Source organism: Hemicordylus capensis, chromosome 1, assembly GCF_027244095.1.
Source record: "Hemicordylus capensis ecotype Gifberg chromosome 1, rHemCap1.1.pri, whole genome shotgun sequence".
NCBI classification, from domain to species: Eukaryota; Metazoa; Chordata; class Lepidosauria; order Squamata; family Cordylidae; genus Hemicordylus; species Hemicordylus capensis.
The window spans coordinates 71,439,324-71,458,126 of NC_069657.1; the positions used below are offsets into that span (position 1 = coordinate 71,439,324).

General features: G+C 42.7%; 1 protein-coding gene across 1 annotated transcript in view; it reads left to right on the forward strand.

The window, feature by feature from the left end:
* Nucleotides 1–18,803, forward strand: part of CHP1 (calcineurin like EF-hand protein 1) — a 49,708-nt gene that overhangs the window by 1,092 nt on the left and 29,813 nt on the right. Inside the window, exon 2 of the mRNA XM_053285827.1 lies at nucleotides 14,074–14,146. Coding sequence (XP_053141802.1) covers nucleotides 14,074–14,146 — 73 coding nt within the window. The remainder of the gene's footprint in view (nucleotides 1–14,073; nucleotides 14,147–18,803) is intronic.

The following is an 18,803-nucleotide window of genomic DNA, read 5'->3' on the forward strand; positions in this document are numbered from 1 at the left end:
TTCCTTACTTTGATAGTTTGTCCACAAATAAGAGGCTTAAGTTGGTGGGGTAGGGTGTGTGTTAATGGAATTAGTTTATCCTGCCCTAATGGGATGTTATGCTGCTTAAGTTAACTACCCCAAGTCTTTATATGAGAGGACTATAGAAAATAGCAATACATTCCTAGAAGCTCTCTCCCCAATCCTGGCTGTTGAAAAGCAGTATATAAATATTACTAAACTATGTCTGCACATGCACTTTTAAAATTACTAGTATGTTGTTCCAGAAGTCAGCATTCAAAACAGATTCAGGTTAAAATTAAAATTAAGCCTTTCTGTCATGTGAATGTTTCAACCTGTATTAAAAAAAAAAAGCATTATTTGTCACATCCTGGATACTCCTCTCCAAAGAAGAGAGCTGGTCTTGTGGTAGCAAGCATGACTTGTTCGCCTAGCTAAGCAGGGTCTGCCTTGGTTGCATTTAAATGGGAGACCACATGTGAGCATTGTAAGATATTCCCCTGGGGGGATGGAGCCGCTCTGGGAAGAGCAGAAGGTTTCAAGTTACCTTTCTGGCTTCTCCAAGATAAGGCTGAGAAAGATTCCTTCCTGCAACCTTGTAGAAGCTGCTGCCAATCTGTGTAGACAATATTGAGCTAGATAGACCAATGGTCTGACTCGGTATATGGCAGCTTCCTAATGTCCCTATACACTTTTAGAATGTGAATGAGCTAGAGGTGTTTCACTGAGGTGCATTAGTACATAGTTTCTAAGTGTCTGGAATATATGACCCATGGTGTACAAAAGACACAGGCAGAGGTATAGGGATTAGTGGGAGAGGGGGCACAAGTCCAGCAAGGAGGATGACGAGAACAGTGTCTGCTGCCTTTCCAGCTTGGTCTTTGCTGCTGGTTACTGCCTAGAATTAGTGTCTGTCTGTCTCTATCTCTTACCCCACCCCATCTCTCAGTCTCTCTCTTTCTTCCCCCTCTTCTTCCATATCTGTACCATTCCCCTTTCTCATCTCAAAATGATGGCAAAAAATGGGTGTATCACTTAATGTGCAGCACTTTATATATTCTAGCAATAATTTGGCATGTCACACTTTTCATGACACTGGAATTAGGCTTCCTAGCTTTGGACAGCATCACCCCTAGCCGAGGTACATACTCATGTTTTGCACCTCTGGTGTAAAAGGTAGCAACCATACCCACCCTAGATTGGACATATGTCAAATCATGGCCTGTCTTCCTGAATGTTGCACTCATTACTCTAAATGTGAAATCCACTGGAAAATTATTCAGAAGTTAAGGGGTACTTGCTACATAAAAGGTTGAGAAATAATGTGATTAGTACATGTCTGTCTGTCTCTGAGAAGTGCTTACCACAAGTTTATTGAAGTTCTAACATGAACATGCAGTAACCTTAACCTTGTTCTGAAGGTTAACAACCCAATGAAGTCACCATCATTTTTATTTTACAGCTGGGAAACTAAAGACTGAGTTAGTGAATTGGTTAAAACCACCTGAAGAATTCATGAATTAGTTGGAAGCTCAAGTGTGGATCTTCTATAGCTAATCCAATGGTATCCATTGCCTTGTAGCATAAATAATACATTACATATTATTAAAGTCCAGTTACATATACCCATCAATTTGTTCTGCGCCACCTCTATGAGACAAGTTCAGCAGTTGATTTGATGTGTAGTGAATAATGGCTGTTCATGTCTGATGGGCACTGTGCCATGATTAGGAGATGCCAGATGAATTTACTGTATGTTATGGGACTGGTTTGACTAAATGAATAGTTAATTCTAAAGTGCAAACATTCAGACAGGACAATCCATCCTCCAAATTAGCAACCTCAAATTCCTAATGATGCTGATGGTGTGTTCTGGGCTGCTGGTTTCTCACATGACCAGCCTCACCTTTTTCCAATTTCTTAACTGCATTGAAAGAAGCTAAAAATACTCTAAATGGCTTCTTGGAATTACTTTATGTGTAAGCAACTGCTGTAGTTGCCATAGAGATAGTTCAGATAGTAGGTCTACTGATAGCAAGTAAGGGTAATTCAGGAAACTAAGCTAAAGTTAGTCGCTAAATATTGCTTTCTCAGGGAGATCTTAAATCTCTATCCTGTTGAAGGAGAAATAAATCTTTGCATGGTTGAGTGTCTGTCCAGCACCTGTATAGATGAACCTTATGAGCAGGACTATATATATTCTGTACATGAAGCCAAGCCTGTTCTTGTATAGATCATGCAATTTAAGCAAATATGTTTATTTTGCATAACTTGGCTTCTACTAGATATAGAGAAGGGACTATGAGCTTTATAGAATATTGAAGCCCCACTTCTAACCACAGGAAGTCTTGCATAATCTCATCTGACTTCTGAGTTTTTGCCAGGCACTGCCCATCAGTGTTCTCTCTAATTTTCCCCCAGTTTTGTTCTGAGCAGCAGTATCAAGGCAGTGTGTGCGCATGTGCATTCAGAATGGGGCCTTCCTGATTCAACCTGAGCAGGGCCTAAAATTAAATTAAATTGTGTGTGTGCACATGCACACGCCTTAGAGGGAACACTGCTGCCCACCCAAATTCAATGTTAACTTAACTGTCTTGAATGCTAGAGAGGGGTGGGTGGGTGTTAAATGAGAGCTGAAATTCTTGAGTTGCTGAGTTTTGTGCCAGTTAACAAGTCATGTGCTTGCATAGTCATGGATATGATTGCATAAGTATGGGTCAGCCCTGACGATTTGAGTTTTCATTGCAGAAATACTTAGGTGTTTGGTTTTTTTGGCAGCCCTTGCCGCATGCTCTGATAGCAGCACTCAAGTTCCCAGTGAGTGCACATTCCCAGCTGGTATGTCATGTGAACTACCAGTTCTGGAACCGGGTTAACAAGATTCTACCAAGATTCTCTGCCACTCAACCCAAATCCTGGTTTTGGAAGTTGGGCAAATCTCAGGAAGCCTGGTGTGGGAACTGGCATTTGGCGGCTTCACACAACATCCCTGCCAGGAGTATGTGCTCACCAGGAAACAAAAATTCTAGGTCTGACGTGACCATTTCATTTGAGATATATGTTTAGGACGAGATTCATAGTTTTTCACATTAGATATGTTGTGCTTGTGCCACAAGTACAAAGCCCAATTGGACTTGCGGGAGCATGGATAAGGAGAAAGCGACAAAGAGACCACAACCAGGAGTTCGTTAAAACACAAGTGCTTTATTAATCCAATATCAGTATAGTAACTAAACCTATGCATTCATACTTATATTCTCTCATTGGGTGGCCAGTCCAGTCAAGTGAAGGTGGAAACTGAGGCTCTGGCAGTGCACACACTGTTTTGATGGTGTTGGATGGTGTTCTTCAAGAATCTTGTTGATTTGACTATCCTTTTATAACAATTGGAGAGCATGGTCCCTCTGTTTCAGTACCTTTCTGTTCTGTGTTCTTTTAATGCCAAGTTGTTTGTACAGCTGGTCACTTGTAATTGCTTTATCAAAGAGTTACAATTATCTTCTCATCATAGTGTGTCTCCAACTATTTTCCTTATTAGAGGGTATTTGCTATACATTTGTTCTCAGTCATATATTCTTCGCCTGCTTCACCTAAATTCCTGTCATACATACCATTAATTCCTGCATTCACACAAACTACAACCCTGTCCTGACATTTGCTTGCTTATCATTGTAACTGGTCAGGATGGCTGCATGTTTAACTTGTGAAAATTGCTCTGTTCTCCAGGTTTCATTAGATTTTTCTCTGGTTCTTAAATTTAATGTTCTTTTTGTCCTCTGCTAGAATTGCATTGCTTCCATCCTTCTCCAAATTAAGATGAATCCAAATGTAAATTCACCCTACTTTATTTCCTGTTCAATTCCTTCATATTATTGAAGATAAATATTGCCTATCTAGGACAGCCAGGAAAACAAACAAATGGATCATAGAACAAATCAATCTAGAATTTTCACTTGAGGCACAAATGACCAGACTCAAACTATCATACTTCAGCCACATTATGAGAAAACCCAGCTCCCTTGTAAACTCCATAATCTTGGGAAAAGTTGAAGGAAAGACAAGAGGATGACTAGCAGCATAGTGGATGGAATCGATTACAACAGCAATGAATGCACCACTGAGAGATAGGGGTGTGCACAGAACCAGTTTGGAGGCCCTTTATGGGCTTCCGAACCAGTTCGAAGAACAGGCAGTTCCACCAGTTTGACAGCGGGGGTGTCCTACTTTAAGAGTAGGGGAGGGTGCTCTTATCCCTCCCGCCGCTTTCCCCCGCCGCTGTCCGTTTTAGTCAAATCCCATCGGGGCGGTAGCGTACCTCCCTGCTGTCCCATTGTCCAGATATGACCAGGAGTATCCAACACGCCTGTGAGCACCAGTGCGTGCAGGCATGTCGGATACTTCCAGTCATATCCGGGCAATGGGGCTGCAGGAGATACACTGCCGCCCCAATGGGATTTGACTAAAATAGACACCAGTGGGGAAAAAGAGGCAGGAGGGGTAAGTGTACCTTCCCCCGCTCTTAAAGCAGCACCCCCACCGTTTTTGAGCCTCTCCCATGCAGTTCCGTGCACATCCCTACTGAGAGATCTTAAAGGCCAAATTGAAGACAGATCATCCTGGAGAGAATCTATCTATGTGGTTGCTAAGAGTCGACACTGATTTGATGGTACTTAATCAATCAAAATAGACATTTCACAGTTAGTTTACTGTTTTGTCCTTGGATGTTCCAGAAGCTACTGAATTTTTCTGTTTTTATATACAGTAATATTGTATTGGCAAATTATTCTGACAAGCATACTTAAACAAGCACTGTAAAAAGCAAACAAGTGTTGCTTGCTGTGGATTTAGCCATGGAAATACTATTGCGCTCTTGACCCTTGCCCTTCATGGCTAATAAAAGCTGCCAGGGAGGGGACAGGCAGATGGCTGGAGGTGATCGTTAATGCTTCGTTAAGAGAGGGCAGGATGCCATCGTGCCTTAAGGAGGCGGTGGTAAGACCTCTATTAAAAAAGCCCTCCCTTGATCCCTCCAGCCTGGACAACTATAGACCTGTGTCTAACCTTCCATTTTTGGGCAAGGTGATAGAGCGTGTGGTGGCGTCCCAGCTGCAGAGGGTCTTGGATGATACGGATTATCTGGACCCTTTTCAATCTGGCTTCCGCCCCGGGTATGGGACTGAGACTGCCTTGGTCGCTCTAGTGGATGACCTACGCCGGGAACTAGACAGGGGGAGTGCGTCCCTGTTGGTTCTGCTGGACCTCTTGGCGGCGTTCGATACCATCGACCATGGTATCCTTCTGGGCCGCCTCTCGAGTATGGGAATCGGAGGCACTGCGTTGCAGTGGTTCCGGTCCTTTCTTGAAGGGAGGGTCCAGAAGGTGGTGCTGGGGGACTACTGCTCGGCCCCGTGGCCGTTGGCCTGTGGGGTCCCGCAGGGTTCGGTCTTGTCCCCCATGCTGTTTAACATCTACATGAAGCCGCTGGGAGAGGTCATCCGGGGATTTGGACTGAGTTGTCAGCAATATGCGGATGACACTCAGCTCTATCTCTCCTTGTCATCTGATCCTAGGGAGGCGGTGGATATCCTGAATCGGGGGCTGGAGGCCGTGATGGGTTGGATGTGGGCTAACAAACTGAAATTGAATCCGGACAAGACGGAGGTACTGTTGGTCAGTAGGAGAGCCAATCGGGATGAGGAGATTTTACCAGTTCTGGATGGGGTTGCACTCCCCTTGAAGGAGCAAGTACGCAGCTTGGGGGTACTGCTGGACCCGGCTCTGCTTTTGGAAGCTCAGGTGGAGGCGGTGGCCAGGGGTGCCTTTGCACGGCTTCGGCTGGTGCGCCAGCTGCGTCCCTTTCTCGAGAAGGCAGATCTGGCCACGGTCACCCACGCCTTAGTCACGTTGCGGCTGGATTACTGTAACGCGCTCTACGTGGGGCTGCCCTTGAAGAATATCCGGAAACTGCAGCTAGTGCAAAACGCGGCAGCAAGGGTTTTATCCAGAGCTGCCCGTTGGGAACATATCACCCCCATTTTGAAAGAGCTGCACTGGCTGCCGGTTCGTTTCCAGGTCCAATTCAAGGTGCTGGTTTTGACCTTTAAAGCCCTAAACGGTTTGGGCCCGGGGTATTTGAGGGACCGCCTGCTCCCAAGGGTTCCTGCCCAATTGGCGAGGACATCTGAGGGGGCCCTGCTCCGGGTGCCGACAATGAGAGAGGCCCGGCTGTCGTGCACTCGGGACAGGGCCTTCTCTGTTGCTGCCCCCAGACTCTGGAATGCTCTCCCAGTGGCCATTCGTTCCTCGGACTCCATCATGGCTTTTAGAAAGCTTGTAAAGACTTGGCTTTTTACCCAGGCTTTTACATAATCGTTTTTACTGCTGCTTCTGGGTGTTTTTATTTGTTGTATTGTTTTATGCTTGTTTTTATATGTTTTTATACTCTTAGCATGTTGTTTTTATTGTGTTTTTATTGTATGTTTTTAACTTTTGTAAACCGCCTTGGGGCTATATTTTAACGAAAGGCGGTATAAAAATGCAAAAATAAAATAAATAAATAAATAAATAAATAAATTGCCCCGTTACTGCCATTGATCTCTAACTATACTATATTCTGGGAAGCTTAAACCATATTTGCCTTTGCTTACCAGTAGGATTGTTAAGGGAACATAAAATGAGTATATAAGTAGCGTCATGTTGATATTCTTTGCTTTTCATTGGCAGACATGCTCATAAAGTGTGAGGAGAAACTTAAGTATGTAGTACACCGCTCTGGGCTCCTTGGAGGAAGAGCGGGATATAAAATGTAAAAATAAAATAAATAAATAAAAGTGAAATTTGTTCAAACTGAGACTTGTTGAGCACTTTGAGTATCATGAGAGAAAAATGAAATTTAAACACATCTTCCAATATGCAGAATGGAATAACTAGGATTACAATCTATTCTAGAATTTGAGTTTCAGAATGCTTGATATGTGAAATATTTTAACATAGTGTTAGGTAATCAGTATAGACCCAGTAGATGTGCTAGAGGTTTAACTATAGGGTTCATCTCATGTTAGTTTTATGTTCCACTCTTTCAAGGAGTTTGGAGTGATTTACCTGGAATTCACAAGCAAACTCCTATTCAGGTATTGGTCAGAGCTAGACCACCCTAACTGAGGAAGTGAAACAACATTGTCCTGCATTATTTCAAACTAGTTCAGACCTCTTTACAGCTATTCAATCAATATGTCTAGTTCCTGTTCAGTGGTGTAAGAAAGGGGTCTCCTATACCATCCTGTAGGATGTTAAAAGGTTTCAGCTAGCGGAAGGACAACTTTGTGATCCAAGCCTAATGTAGTGAAATAGTAGTAAAGGATAGAGATGTTGAATATTTTCACATGCTTGTTTTGTGGAAAAATTTCTATTTCTTAAATTAAGAACATAAGAACAGCCCTGCTGGATCAGGCCCAAGGCCCATCTAGTCCAGCATCCTGTTTCGCACAGTGGCCTACCAGATGCTGCTGGAAGCCACAGGTAGGAGTTGAGGGCGTGCAGCTCCCTCAACTAACTATAGAACAAGTAATTGTTCTATATAACTCATTTAATAACAGTGAATGGGTACCAATGCAATATTAGGCAAGCGTGGCAATTTCATAGTTGTAATTAAAGTTTTTTAGGTGGTTATCCTTAGGAAGTGTGTGAGAGTATGTATATGCTTTGAATATTTAAACTTGTTGCTACATAGTTTTAAATTACTTTCACTATAACGTTCAAACCACACTAAGTGTCTTTATTTATTCTCTCCTCTCCCCCCAAACCAAATAATTAAGTTCAGCTACTTGAAAAACTTTGAGATACAGCGGGGAAATAATATGGTATTGGACAGGATTAACTAAATATACAGGTCAAATAACAAACCAAATCAGATCATAGTCTATTTAGGGCATCAGGAAAAAGTGTGTAGTAAAATTTTCTGATAAAATATTTATGTAAATTAAAAATGCATTGGCAACTTTTCTGTATTTTTAAATAGAAAACCCACATCTCTGGATAATAGTAGCAATATTTTGGAACATGATTTAACCCTACATCAGCTTGTTGATCTGAAATGTAAAATCCCCTTTAAAAATGATTTCTCTAAAAAAAAAAGTAGGAGGCAATTCTTGAAGAGTATTAATTACATAATGAACAGCCAATCTTTCAGTAAATCTGTATCACTAAGCATTTAAGAAATGGGTCCAGATATATTGAAGCTGAATAATAATGTGAAACTTCAACAGTCAATAGAAATGGGGAGGTATGTCTGGCACAGCAGAGCATGTTTCTGGCACAACAGCAGAACTTTCATTCTTGAAAGTGATCTTGGCAACATATAAGAGCAGGAAATTTCACAAGAATTTGCATAACAGCTGTGAAAGATAATGTGATTATATCATATCGATCATCACGTTGGTATTCAACATTCTCATGCCACCAGCCTTAGTCATGGACAACTATGTGAGATACTATTCAGATCATATCTCCCTAAGCCCCCTGCAATGCCTAATGTCAATACTGTGGGATACTTTCACGTCCATTCCTAAGAGACATGTAATGGCAGCAGAAATAGTCAAATTGTACTACCCTGGTTTTGTGCTGCTTATCACAACCATACTGTTGGCACTGACTGGATTTGATTTGAGAATACCACCAATACACTTGAGATAAAAGCCATCCGTTGTTGTTGTTGTTCTTGAACCCTACAGAGGAGTTCCTATCTTTGCAAGACTGCACATAAATTCCTTTCCTTTTTAATCCATAAGATGGAAACACTGAATGCACCTATCTGAATAGTTGGCAGTCAGATACATCTTTAATTATACCACCACGCTCTTGTGATAGTATTTTTGCAAACCCAGCTAAATACTAGAAAGTCTGTCTCATCATCTAACATTGGGTGAAATATTTTTTTTAGAAGTGTTTTCGTTGTAAAATGAAAACCTCAGCGTGGCATCACAATAAAAATTACAGTGGCTAAGAAGGAAACCATGGTCAATGGTACTGAACATTCCTGAAAGGTCCAGGAGAATGCTCTTTAAGATGGCTCTTTGAACTCTTTTGTTGAAATACATGCCATTGTACTTGGACTTTGAAATGTAAATCATATGTTCTTGCCTCAGCCATCACCAGTGTCCAGATTAAATTTATCAACAGTTACTCTTGATAAGAATTTGTTTTCCATCTGAGAAGCTTGCACTTCATAATACTTTCTCAAATGTTTCCTTTAATATCAATCGGCTGTCCAATCTAATCTTGTGTAACCTTAGCTTCTTGATATGAGAAGAATGAGTTTCAATTGCAACCTTGTTCTAAAATCCCTGCTTGTTGAAGAAGAATGTTAGAGTTCAAAAGCAAAGTTCACACTACAGAATAAAAACAATTTAAGGGAGGGCTTGGTGGCCACTGAGATTTGCCATATTCGCCATATTCAGTTGCCTTGCCCCCAGATGGAGGAGGTGGGGGTGGGAGGACAGGCCTCTGCTTTTTCACATGGAAACCTGGCTTCTTAAATTCTGCAAAAACATAGATAAAAAAATGCCCTGGTCCCAAATACCAGTGCCATAGACCAGAGAAGTATAGAGATTTTTTGTTTTGTTTTGAATGATAGTATTTATTTATTATTATTTATTTAAAATATTTATAGCCCGCCTCTTCAGTACACTACAGCTCAGGGCAGCTCACAACAATAAAATAGATACCATGTGTAAAAAATGTAATAAAATTAAATGTAAACAAGTTAAAAGTCAGGCTAAAATCACAATAGAATTTAGTTTTAAATCAAAAGTTATTTTAAAAGCTAAAAATTGAGAATTATAAAAACTAAAGAACCTACCAGATATAACCAAAGATGGAACATTAAAAAGCCTCTTTAAAAATGTTTTTTTAATTGTTTTTTAAAAACACTGAGGGACGGAGCATGGCAAAGCAGTACATTGCTGCTAAACAAAAACATGTTTAGATATACAGGAGATGCTTAACTTTTGCAAGTATATCTCCCGTGGTTTCTCCCATTTGTAGGCAACTTCCTTGTAAATCGGTTTAGTTATTGCAGGGGTTGTTTTTGGTTATTTGCAAGCTTTTCCATTTAGGAAATGCTGAACTCCTCTCTGCATTCCCTGCAGATTTTTTTTGTGTATTCCCACAGCTTGCTCCAGGTCCGCCCCCCCCCCCACAACCAATCACATCCCAGAGGAGGAGGTGAGGTATGACTATACCAACCTAAAATATTTCCCTGCACCTTCTCTTTCCTGTTTCCCCTCATTTCCCCCCAGTCTCTCTTGTCAGGCTAGAAGATTGGGGCTGGCTGCTGGGTGACCTGAACGCTTGGAATCCCTGTCCTGTTGCTTTCCCCTCCCTTTTCTCCTCTGTGCAAGAAGCTCCTTCTGGTTAGCAATAATTGCCACCATAATAATCATCATCAGCATCATAACACAACATGGGAGCAGCCATCCAGCCAGACACTCTGTGGGGGAGGGGGAGGAGAGTGGCAATGGCTCCCTCTTGGCAGCTGGAGGATGGGCACAATGAGCCGAGCTGAACCAAGGGGTGGCACCGGCTCAAGCAAGGCTGCAGGCTGCAGTGCTGCTTTTGATTCTGCTCAGGGAGGCAGGCAGATGGAGGATGCTTCTTGTGTGCTGGATACAACCCCTTGAGCCTAGCCACTACCCTGTGAGTGAGGAGCACAGCAGCGGCGGGTATGGAGAGGATGGAGCCTGCACTAGTTTATGCAAACAAATTCTCTTCCCAAGAAATACATTTTCCTTAAAAAAAAAAAAAAAGAAAAAGAAAGATCACTTCTGGGCATGAGACGTTTTTGTTAGTTTGACAGTTCCCATTTGTGCTTGCTTTAACTTCAGTGTTGCAGAAGATCAATGAGACAAATTGCCAAGCAGTGTCCTCTGCTGACACTTTGCATTCCACAAGTTCACCCACCAAATACTTAAAAAAACAAACATGAAATTTTGAGTTTTGAAAAAAGCCGCATTATCGTCACTGTTGCAGAAGATCAATGAGACAAATTGCCAAGCAGTGTCCTCTGCTGACACTTTGCATTCCACAAGTTCACCCACCAAATACTTAAAAAAAACAAACCATGAAATTTCGAGTTTTGAAAAAAGCCGCATTATCGGCAGTGGCCCCTCCACACATCAGAGAAGTGTTGGGGCATACCAGACGCATTGGCTTTTTTTAAAAAGCCGCTGAAAATAGAGGATTTTTAAATCCCGGACATAATTTGGGCTAAGCCAGAATGCGCAGCCCTAATTCAGGGAAAACCAGAATTGTGTGTGAATTGGTCCCTGATAGCCTGCTGTGACTTCGGGGTAAATCCAGCTGCACCCCTAAGACTCCCTGGTGTGTGGGAATTGATATTTAAACCTTTAACTCCCAGGAATAGCCTGCATGTTTTTCAGCTAGTGCACAGGCTGCTTCTGGGGTTTAAGTGTAAATTTAAGGTTTAATGTTTAAACACTGAAGTGGTGGGAGACTGTGTATTTACACTTTAAACCCTCACGAGCCGCCCGTACAGAACATAACCCAATTTTTTGGGTTAGGTTTGTTGTTTGAATATAGTGGCGTTAACATTCACAGAATTTTCAAGGGTCCCCTGTATGTTCCTTGAGCCCAACAAGTATCTTCTCAGTTTAGACTGCCTTAAAATTATTTGCTTTTAAAAGAGCTTCATGGTCAGGGTTGACAGTTGAGCAACTTAAATGCTTGGGCTAGAAGGGACTTCAGATTAATGATAGGCTGAGAAGTAAATCATACCCATTGCACACAAGTCTCCAGAGTTGCCTAAGCTTAAAGTATTTAGCAGCCATTTAGCTCTCGGCTAAATCAATAGGTTTAGTACTTTGTTCTGGTTGAGGTGTTCATGCAATTAAGAAATGTCTATTTGAGTAAACTAAAAGTAAGAAACTAGAACCATCCACAGAAAGGGGATGTAAAATTGATGTTTTGGGAATTTTAGATAAACTTTCCAAATAGTGGACCATCAGAAAGAAGTTGAGAGTATCTGGATAGGAACCTTACTTCAAGATGGAGAGAAGTCTAGATCTCAAGATTACTATTTTAAGGAATGAGCCTCTTGAAATCTCACTGCAACTGGTCTTCATGTTTTTGGTGTCTGCTGTCTGAACTGGGGACTCTGGCAGGGCCAGACTAATAACATCCACTTGCAAGGATGAAATAAGGTTGCACAACTGCCTGCTTATGCTCTTCGTGCAGAGGCGCTCTAACCCCCGGACCTTAGGACTCCAGTCCATGGCCTCAAAGGGCCAGGGATGGCTGAATTTTATTGTCAATTGTTATAGATATCGTCGCAGAATATAGGCTGTTCCCAGTAAAGCTGCTTTTTGTAATTGGCTGATGGTGATTTCTGTGGCCCCTATGGTGTTGAGGTGCTCTTCAAGGTCTTTTGGAACTGCACCCAGGGCGCTAATTACCACTAGGATTATTTTGGTCTTTTCCTGCCACAGCCTTTCAATTTCAATTTGTAGATCTTTGTATTTGGTGATTTTTTCTATTTCTTTTTCTTCTATTCTGCTATCCCCTGGTATTGCTGTGTCGATGATTTTAACTTGTTTTTCTTTCTTCTCGACTACAGTTCTATCTGGTGTATTGTGTGGCAGATGTTTGTCTGTTTGTAGTCGGAAGTCCCATAATATTTTTACTTCATCATCATCATCATTATTGTTATTATTATTATTAATAATAATTTGATTAATTAAGAGCTGAGAAATCACTGGGAGAGTTAAGCTGAAAACTTGCTTGAGATTTGAAACACCCTCAAAGCAGCTGAAGGAACAGTCTGGAATTGAACCTCCAGTACTGGAAAGGAAGAACCAGACCTAAAGCTGAGCAAGGGGGAAAGCCAGGCTTGTGTCAGAAGCAGATTAGAGATGATTATAAGAAAAACTCCTGGTAAGGACTCTGGGTTAAGACACAGTATTAGATGCAGGTTAGATTGTATGTGTGTTCTATTTTATTTATTCCTTTATGCTCATATGGCTGCTGTTTCTTTGTACTAAATTTTCCAAAAGAACTACTGTTTTGAACTGTTCTAGAGTAAATTTTATCTTTTTGCAGTTTAACAATCTGAAGTCTGTAGCAGTGTTCTCTCTAATTTTTTTCATTTGTGTGCAGATTGAGTTTTGTTCTGGGTGGCAGTATCAAGGCAATGTGTGCACACATGCATACAGAGTGGGATCTTCCTGATTCAACCTGAGCAGGATTTAAAATTAACTGAATGAACATCAAAAAACTTGTGAGCGCATGCACGTCTGTAGTCCCATGCTTAGGAAACATAGGAACATAGGAAACTGCCATATACTGAGTCATACCATTGGTCTATCTAGCTCAGTATTGTCTTCACAGACTGGCAGCGGCATCTCCAAGGCAGGAATCTCTCTGAGCCCTATCTTGGAGAAGCCAGGGAGGGAACTTGAAACCTTCTGCTCTTCCCAAAGCAGCTTCATCCCCTGAGGAGAATATCTTGCAGTGCTCACACATCAAGTCTCCCATTCAGATGCAACCAGGGCAGACCCTGTATAGCTAAGGGGACAAGTCATGCTTGCTACCACAAGACCAGCTCTCCTCTCCTGCTTAGAAGCCTTTCCACACTACCTAACTTTGAATGAAACTGAGGTTTGGAAGGCTGTTTCAGTAAACTCAGCCAGGCCAGCGAGTAAATGTTTTGTTCCGGTTTGCAAGGCTTCACTATACTTCTCTCATCTATGCTACGCACGTTCTTTGAACAAGAAGTATATCTGTTTAGCTTAATCACAAGGATATGTATGGATAGTGGAATGTTTTGCCTACAGAGTACTGTCTTAGTTAAATATATTATAAATATAAATAAATATTCACTGTATTCACATTTGTCTTAGTTGAAATAAGGGCCCTGTGATTTCAATTAAGGCCCTTGATGAAATAAGGGCCTAAAATTCTGGCCCCTGAATTACCATGAGAAAACTTCTATTTTGTACTCAGTGAGGTGTATTAATTGTTAAAATGTTGCTGCTAAGTTTGTCTAATTTCTCTTTTTTCCAGTTTCTCACAGTCAGATTACTCGTCTGTACAGTCGGTTTACCAGCCTGGACAAAGGAGAGAATGGCACTCTTAGGTAATTACTCAGCTTTTGGGTTCACTAGTTAGAGTTCTGAAGTCCTAGTTTACCATTTTCGATTGCTTTTTCTAATGAACTCCTCTTGCAAATAGGAGTTCTTTGATTCCAATTTTCAGGCTTGCAAACTTTAATTGTGTAACTTTGTCAATCAAATAATTAATTGGTTAGACTAGCCAAAGGCTCTGGTTGAGACTGGGCACTTCTGAGCCATCAGGTTGGCTCCTTGGCCTGTGTCGATTAGCATTTTCTCTGAGGCCACTCTAGGCAGAAGTCTCTTGTTTTCCAGTAATGTAAAGTATTATGCATGGGTATCCGTGCACATTACCAAGTTGTTTTTGTATCCTGGAAGAGTCAGCTCTCTTGAGAGAGGTAGCCATTGCTCACCAGTTTTCTCACTACTTGTCACAAAATCAGATCTGCCCTGAGATGGCCAATGTTTTCAAAAATTGCAACATTTTTATTGAACAGGCCATTCACTGCTAATTTCCAAGCTGTTGCCCCACCCCTCCTGTCTCCCTGCATAACTGCTGCTTGAAACAGCCACAACTGTGCTGAATGGTGTTGGCAGTTGCATTGCTGAGGTGGTTTAGGAGGACCTAAAGGCTTTATTGAGTTTTTGCACAGATTGCACCTAAGTAAATTTTTAAAAATTGATCTGATGTTAACAATCCCTTTTAAATTTTTCTGTATTGTATTTTGTATTTTCTCCCCTCACCCTTTTTTGGTTCTGTGACTATCTAATGTGTTGTATGTCTTATCTCATGTTTTAAAGTTGTGTTGTAAGCTGCCCAGAGAACAATTTGTTATGGGGCGACTAACAAAGGTTTGATGATTATTCTACTACTACTACCGCCACCACCACTAATAATAATAATAATAATAATAATAATAATAATAATAATATTGGTGGTAATAGTAGTAGTAGTAGAAGAAGAGGATGGAGGATGGATGATGACGATAGGCTAAAGATTTTCTTGTGCCCAAAAAAGGAACAGAAGAATATGCTTATGCCACATAAGTGCAGAATAGATCTCTAATAGACAGGCACAGTTGAAAAACTAATTTTAAATTTTTTTATTATGGGGAAGAGGTTGGGTAAGAGGAAGCTTGGAGTATTTTATCTTATATCGCCCTGCCACCATTGCTTCCAGGTACTAATTGCCCTCTGAATTACAGTGAAATCACTGTTTAGCTTCAGCCATATAACTATTTGAATTTAGATATGCAAAGCACTTTGCATATAAGGTTAGTGTTAAAGCCTGAACCTGTTCTGCCATCAAGAAAATTAGCAAAATAATTGGTGGTTAATTTCAATAAAGGCAATGGGCTGACTACATATTTCACACAAATGCATGTGTTACCTTCTTATTTAAACTACTAGTATTTTTAAGCCCGTTATAATAACGGGCGCTAGCTTTCCCTTGACTTTGTGTGTGTGTGTGTTTCTGTGTGTTCCTCCCCCCCCCTTTTCTCTTTCTCTCTTTTTCTTTCTGGTTTTTTTTTTACAGCCGTTGCTGTATTTTTATTTCTTTATTGTTGTGTTTGGGCTGTATGTTGTGCTTTGTGTAACTGTGTGTTGGTGTAGTGCTTAATGCAACTTTTGTGTTGGTTGTTTGTGAGGGGGATTCTTTAGAAGAGAGGAGCTTGCGAAAGGAGCTCCTCTCTATGCTAGGCTGCTTCCCAGACTGCTGTAATGGACGCAAGTGACGCAATAGGCGTTCCTCACATCCATGCTGGCAGTCTGAGCAGAGGCTTTCCACTGGGAGGAGCTGTTTTGCTGAGCTCCGTTTTTGTTTTTGTTTTTGTTTTGTTTTTGTTTTGGATGATTGCCGTGGGCTGCAGTGGGTAAGTTGGGTTTGGTCAGCTGGTTGGGTGGGAGTGTGAAAGGTGGGGGCGGCGCAATGTGGTAGGGTGTTTTAGGTGGCTTTTGGGGGGGGGAAATGCGGGGAAGTTGGCATGTGGCTTTTTGGCGGGTTTCGGGTGGCGCGGCAGTCCTCGTTGGCGGCTTCGCCGCCGCCTCGTTCTGCCGCCCCGTTCTCTGTTGTGTGTGCTGGCCGCTGTACTGTTTCGGGGTGGGTGCTTCTGGCTGGATTGTCCTGCCGCCGCTAATGCTCTCCTCCTTCCCCGCATTCCCGGCTAACTGGGGCGGCCCTTTCTGGCCACTCTCGATGTATGGCGGCTCCTGCCACTCGGTCCTTTGCTGCCAGTAATGCCGTCAGTCTCCCCCTCCCCCGCTTTCCCGGCTTCGTTGGGGCGGCCGCTTCTGGCCGCCCAAGATGGTCGCCGGGTCCTGCCGGGTGCTTTCGTGCGTTTGTCCCTTGCTCTGTTCTGCGTGTGCGCTCCGCGCACGCGCAGAACAGTCGAGGCACGAACGCACGCTTGGTGTCCATCCACGGACGGACACCAAGCGTTTTATTAGAGAGGATTGTTATGAGAGCCAGCATGGTATAGTGGTTAGTAGTAGTGTGCATGGTTTTGGTCCGGTGCAATGGAAAAGCCCTCCGGACCGGTTCGGAAGTCCGGCGGTTCGGATGGGCGGGGGACTGTTACTTTACTCCCCCCCCTGCCGCTCGTCTTTGTTGCTGGCGCGTGCGCACCACATATGTCACGCGTGACGTATGCAGCGCAACAAACGAGCGTGTGTGCCGCGAAGGCAGCATGCGCGCCGCTAGCTCTACTCTCTTTAACCCTTAAGGAACAACGATGGGGGCAGGGGCAGCAGGGAGGAACTCTGCCGCCCCAAGAAGATTTTTCAAAGGACCAGTGCCGGAGGGGGAAGAGCGGCGGCGGGGGGGGGGGGAATTACTACCACCACCCCCCGCTTAAAGTAACGGTCCCCCCCCCGTGCCGGACCAGGGGAATTCCGGACCATGCACACCCCTAGTGGTTAGAGTGCTGGACTAGGACCGGGGAGACCTGAGTTCAAATCCCCATTCAGCCATGAAACTAGCTGGGTGACTCTGGGCCAGTCACTTCTCTCTCAGCCTAACCTACTTCACAGGGTTGTTGTGAGGAGAAACTTAAGTATGTAGTACACCGCTCTGGGCTCCTTGGAGGAAGAGCGGGATATAAATGTAGTCGTCGTCGTCGTCATCATCCTGTCTTATAGCAAAGGCTTTCAAGATACCCTTTTTTCTTCAAGAAAAGCTGCCTCAGAAAGCGGCAGTTGAGAGCAGATCACCAGTGGGAAATGGGCCTTCCCCTTTCCTGCCCTTCATGTCCCCGTTTAATATCAATCTCAAGCATGCCTTTGTTCCTAGCCCTGATATATTTGCTCTCAGTCATCCTTCCAAAGCAGCTTTTCTGTTTAAGTGTGTTAGGGCTCTAATATGCATGCAACATGTAGCTAGCCCCTATGTTGTCTGTACAACTGAGTAAACACCATCTAAACAAAGATAACATTCATAAATTCATACCAGGTATGGATATGCATAATGAATAGAGAGCCAGTATGGTGGCTCATGTTGGGCTTGGACATGGGAAACCAAAGGTATAAATCTGCATTTGGCTTTGAAGCTTTTTGGGCAAAGTACATTTCTCAACCTAGTTGTGCTTAAGATGATTGGGAGACTAAAACAGCATCTTTGTGAAGAGTGAGATATAAATCACAAAGACAAAACTGTGTTCTATAGAAATCCAGTGTGTGTGTATGTATTTACAAATACGCTTACACCAACATATATATATTTCCTTTAATCTTTATCTAGCTAGTCAGATAAAAATAAACATGCTAATTTTTCCTGGTTATGGGGAGGGCATCCGTAATCATGGGTTGTCAATCACTGCATGCTCCGAGACAGGGCCAGTCACAAACGAACAGCTCCTCTACTCCCTGCAGCCTGCCCCCTAGTACCCAGTTCTGGTCCTGTCTTTGCTCTGGGCAGTTGGTGACTGACCAGGAGAGATCTTGGGGTTGTGGTGGACAGCTCATTGAAAGTGTCATCTCAGTGCGTGGCAGCTATGAAAAAGGCTAATTCCATTCTAGGAATCACTAGGAAGGAGATTGAAAATAAAAATGCTAATATTATAATGCCCTTATACAAATCTATGGTTCGGCCACATCTGGAGTACTGCGTACAGCTTTGGTCACTGTATCTTGAGAAGGATATTGTAGAACTGGAAAAGGTTCAGAAGAGAGCAACCAAAATGATCAGGGGCCTGGAGCACCTTCCTTATGAGGCAAAGTTACAGTATCTAGGGCTTTTTACCTTGGAAAAGAGGTGATTAAAGGGAGACATGATAGAGGTATATAAAATTATGCATGGAGTGGAGAGGGTGGACAGAAAAATTTTTCTCCCTCTCTCACAACACTAGAACCAGGGGTCACCCCATGAAACTGAAGGTTGGGAAATTTAGGACCTACAAGAAGACATACTTTTTCACACAGCGCATAATTAATCTCTGGAATTCTTTGCCATGGGATGTGGAGATGGCCACCAGCTTGGATGGCTCTAAAAGTGTCTTAGACAGATTCATGGTAGACGGGTATATCAATGGCTACTAGCCTGGGGCCTGTGGGCCATCTCCAACCTCAGAGGCATGATGCCTCTCAATACCAGTTGCAGGAGAGAGGGCATGCACATATCTCTAGCCTGTGGGATCCCCAGTGGCATCTGGTGGGCCCCTGTGTGAAACAGGATGCTGGACTAGATGG